The sequence below is a fragment of the Cynocephalus volans genome, chromosome 4, assembly GCF_027409185.1.
Source record: "Cynocephalus volans isolate mCynVol1 chromosome 4, mCynVol1.pri, whole genome shotgun sequence".
Classification (NCBI taxonomy): Eukaryota; Metazoa; Chordata; class Mammalia; order Dermoptera; family Cynocephalidae; genus Cynocephalus; species Cynocephalus volans.
The window spans coordinates 146,810,672-146,813,443 of NC_084463.1; the positions used below are offsets into that span (position 1 = coordinate 146,810,672).

Sequence of the window (2,772 nt, forward strand, 5' to 3'; positions counted from 1 at the left end):
AGTGGGAATGAATATCTTGTATTCAGCACAAACTCAGATAGCCAGGAACAGATAGTATGAACAAAATAATTCATGTATTTATTACTTTTATAATCAAATAGCATTTAGCTCAGGCTAAAGCACAAATGTTAATATAAAATTTTTTAATAATCATACTGATTAATATAAAAATTGTCTACCAGCAAAAATGTTATGATGTCATTTAAGATGAAAGCATCAATGATAAGAATTCAGAGACTCATACATCTGGAAAGATCATAACATTTCCAATATATATAAGGTGAGGCATAATTTTTTCAAAATGACTGAGCTAAAATCAATTAATATTGCCAGATTTTTAGTGTAGAATTCTTTCTACTACACCATGATTCTGCTTAAAATCTTCATTTTTGACATTTTGAATTGATCCATGACTATCCATAATCAATTCCAAACAAATTTGAAAAGTGGGGAAAATGTGTATGCAGAGTGTGTGTCCACTTTGATTTGCATTACTCATTTTTTTTCCCTCCAACAACCTAGGTTGCAATAAATGTCAATTCAGTTAGAGTGTGTGTGTACGTGTGTGTGTATTTTTAAACAAAACATTGCTTTCATTGGGCTTTCATGGCTGAGAAGAATTTAATGCATTTATCTCTACTCAGTTATTCTCTGAGTAGCTTTGAAATTCAGTTTAGTTAAAGTTTAATAAATATTTGATAAGCACTCACAACCTTGTTCTACAATTGCTGTGAATGAGTTATTTCTAGATTCTAGGAACTCATAATAAAGTTTCCCAGGAAGGCAAATATTTAAACATCTACCTATTATTTTATGCTCCATAATATATAAGTAAAGTCATAACATATGAGATTGTTTTCATGATAGATCTCAGAAGGCCAAAAAGCCTTTAAGAAAAAAAAAAAAAGAAATGATGCATAATGTCAAAAATGCAGTCTGTGTGAGAGATATTCTAGAAAAAGCAGCATTCTTGATTTTTGGGAGGTCATCTCAGAGACATATCCATGCACATGTATGTCCCAGTTAGAATACTAACGTCCCATCATTGTAGTTGAAGCAAGAAATTGGGAAAACGAATAGAGTAATTGTGGGAGGAAATTCCAAACACTCATTTCCTAATGGGCTACTCCGTGGAAGGACCTGTGGAAGAAAAATTGTTGAGAAAAACATCACTTTTTTGATGTGGAGCTTGCAATCATCTCCAGTTCATTATCTGTCCTTTCCTTTGCAGGCTTTGACATCTGAGTTCAGCACCTTCAGAAGAACGCATGGAAAATAGGAACAATGTAACTGAGTTTATCCTCCTGGGGCTCACACAGAACCCTGAGGGGCAAAAGGTTCTATTTGTCATATTCTTGCTCATCTATGTTGTGACAATAATGGGCAACCTGCTCATCATGGTGACGATCGTGGCTAGCCGGTCCCTGGGCTCCCCCATGTACTTCTTCCTGGCTTATTTATCATTTATAGATACTGTCTATTCTACTGCCATTGCTCCCAAAATGATCATAGACTTGCTCTATGGCAAAAAGACCATTTCCTTCCAGGCTTGTATGACTCAAGTTTTTATAGACCACTTATTTGCTGGTGCTGAAGTTATTCTCCTGGTGGTGATGGCCTATGACCGATACGTGGCCATCTGTAAACCTCTTCATTATTTGGTCATCATGAATCGGCGGGTGTGTGTTCTCATGCTCTTGGTGGCTTGGATGGGAGGATTTCTTCACTCACTAGTTCAATTTCTCTTTATTTATCAGCTCCCGTTCTGTGGCCCCAACGTCATTGACAACTTTGTGTGTGATATGTATCCCTTACTGAAACTCGCTTGCACCAATACCTACCTCATCGGACTTTCTATGATCGCCAATGGAGGGACAATTTGCACTATCATCTTCTTCATTCTCCTGGTTTCCTATGGGGTCATTTTACACTCTCTTTATGCCCGTGGCTTGGAAGGGAAACACAAAGCCTTCTACACCTGTGCATCACACATCACTGTGGTTATTTTATTTTTTGTCCCTTGTATATTCCTGTATGCAAGGCCCAATTCCACCTTTCCCATTGATAAATCCATGACTGTGGTTTTAACTTTCATAACTCCCATGTTGAATCCCCTAATCTACACCCTGAGGAATGCAGAAATGAAAAACGCCATGAAGAAACTTTGGAGTAAAAATGTGACCTTTATTGGAAGAGGTCTGTATCTGTCATGCAGAACGTGATATTCATTCTTTCACAGAAGCAAGGAATACTTTCACTACTAGTGGTTACATTTTTATCATTCTTTTTTGGTTATTTAGCCCATTTATTCTGAAACAGCAATATAAATTAATCTTTATCTATATGAAATATATTATACTCCTTAGAGACCAAGAGAATTGCATAGGTTGGATATGTTATTATGCAATTTTAAGATTCTTCGGTGGACAGTTTTTGGTTTTATTTCAAATCCTTGTTTGTGGGCTATGATACCTCCCTGGCACATAAAAATGTGACCTAATATAACTTGCTCCCTTTAGTTCAAGAGATTGATATTATAAATTTAAAAATTCAGATTGTTAAAAAATTGTTAATGTGACAGTTAAAAGCAATGTGTTGGTCGAATTAATTGATTTACAGTTTTATAGCATATTTTCATAGCTGAGGATAAAACCATGAGAAATGAGCTTTGCTGACTTTATGCTGTGATTGAGTGAAGACGTCCAGGTAGCATAAGGCTGATTTTGTGGATTCAGACCAATTTTTGGACAGAAAAGTGACTTAAACCCATTC

At 35.9% G+C, this 2,772-nt stretch overlaps 1 protein-coding gene across 1 annotated transcript; it reads left to right on the forward strand.

Annotated features, from left to right (window-relative positions):
* Positions 1–1,199: 1,199 nt before the first annotated feature.
* LOC134374900 (olfactory receptor 4A15-like) lies at positions 1,200–2,222 on the forward strand. The gene has a single exon (XM_063093023.1). It carries the CDS (start codon positions 1,269–1,271, stop codon positions 2,220–2,222), a length of 954 nt encoding a protein of 317 aa, XP_062949093.1. The 5' UTR covers positions 1,200–1,268.
* Positions 2,223–2,772: the final 550 nt, after the last annotated feature.

What these genes read in the sequence shown, in the direction of transcription:
- LOC134374900 (XM_063093023.1), top strand. Translation starts at nt 1,269, where the DNA reads ATGGAAAATAGGAACAATGTAACTGAGTTTATCCTCCTGGGGCTCACA.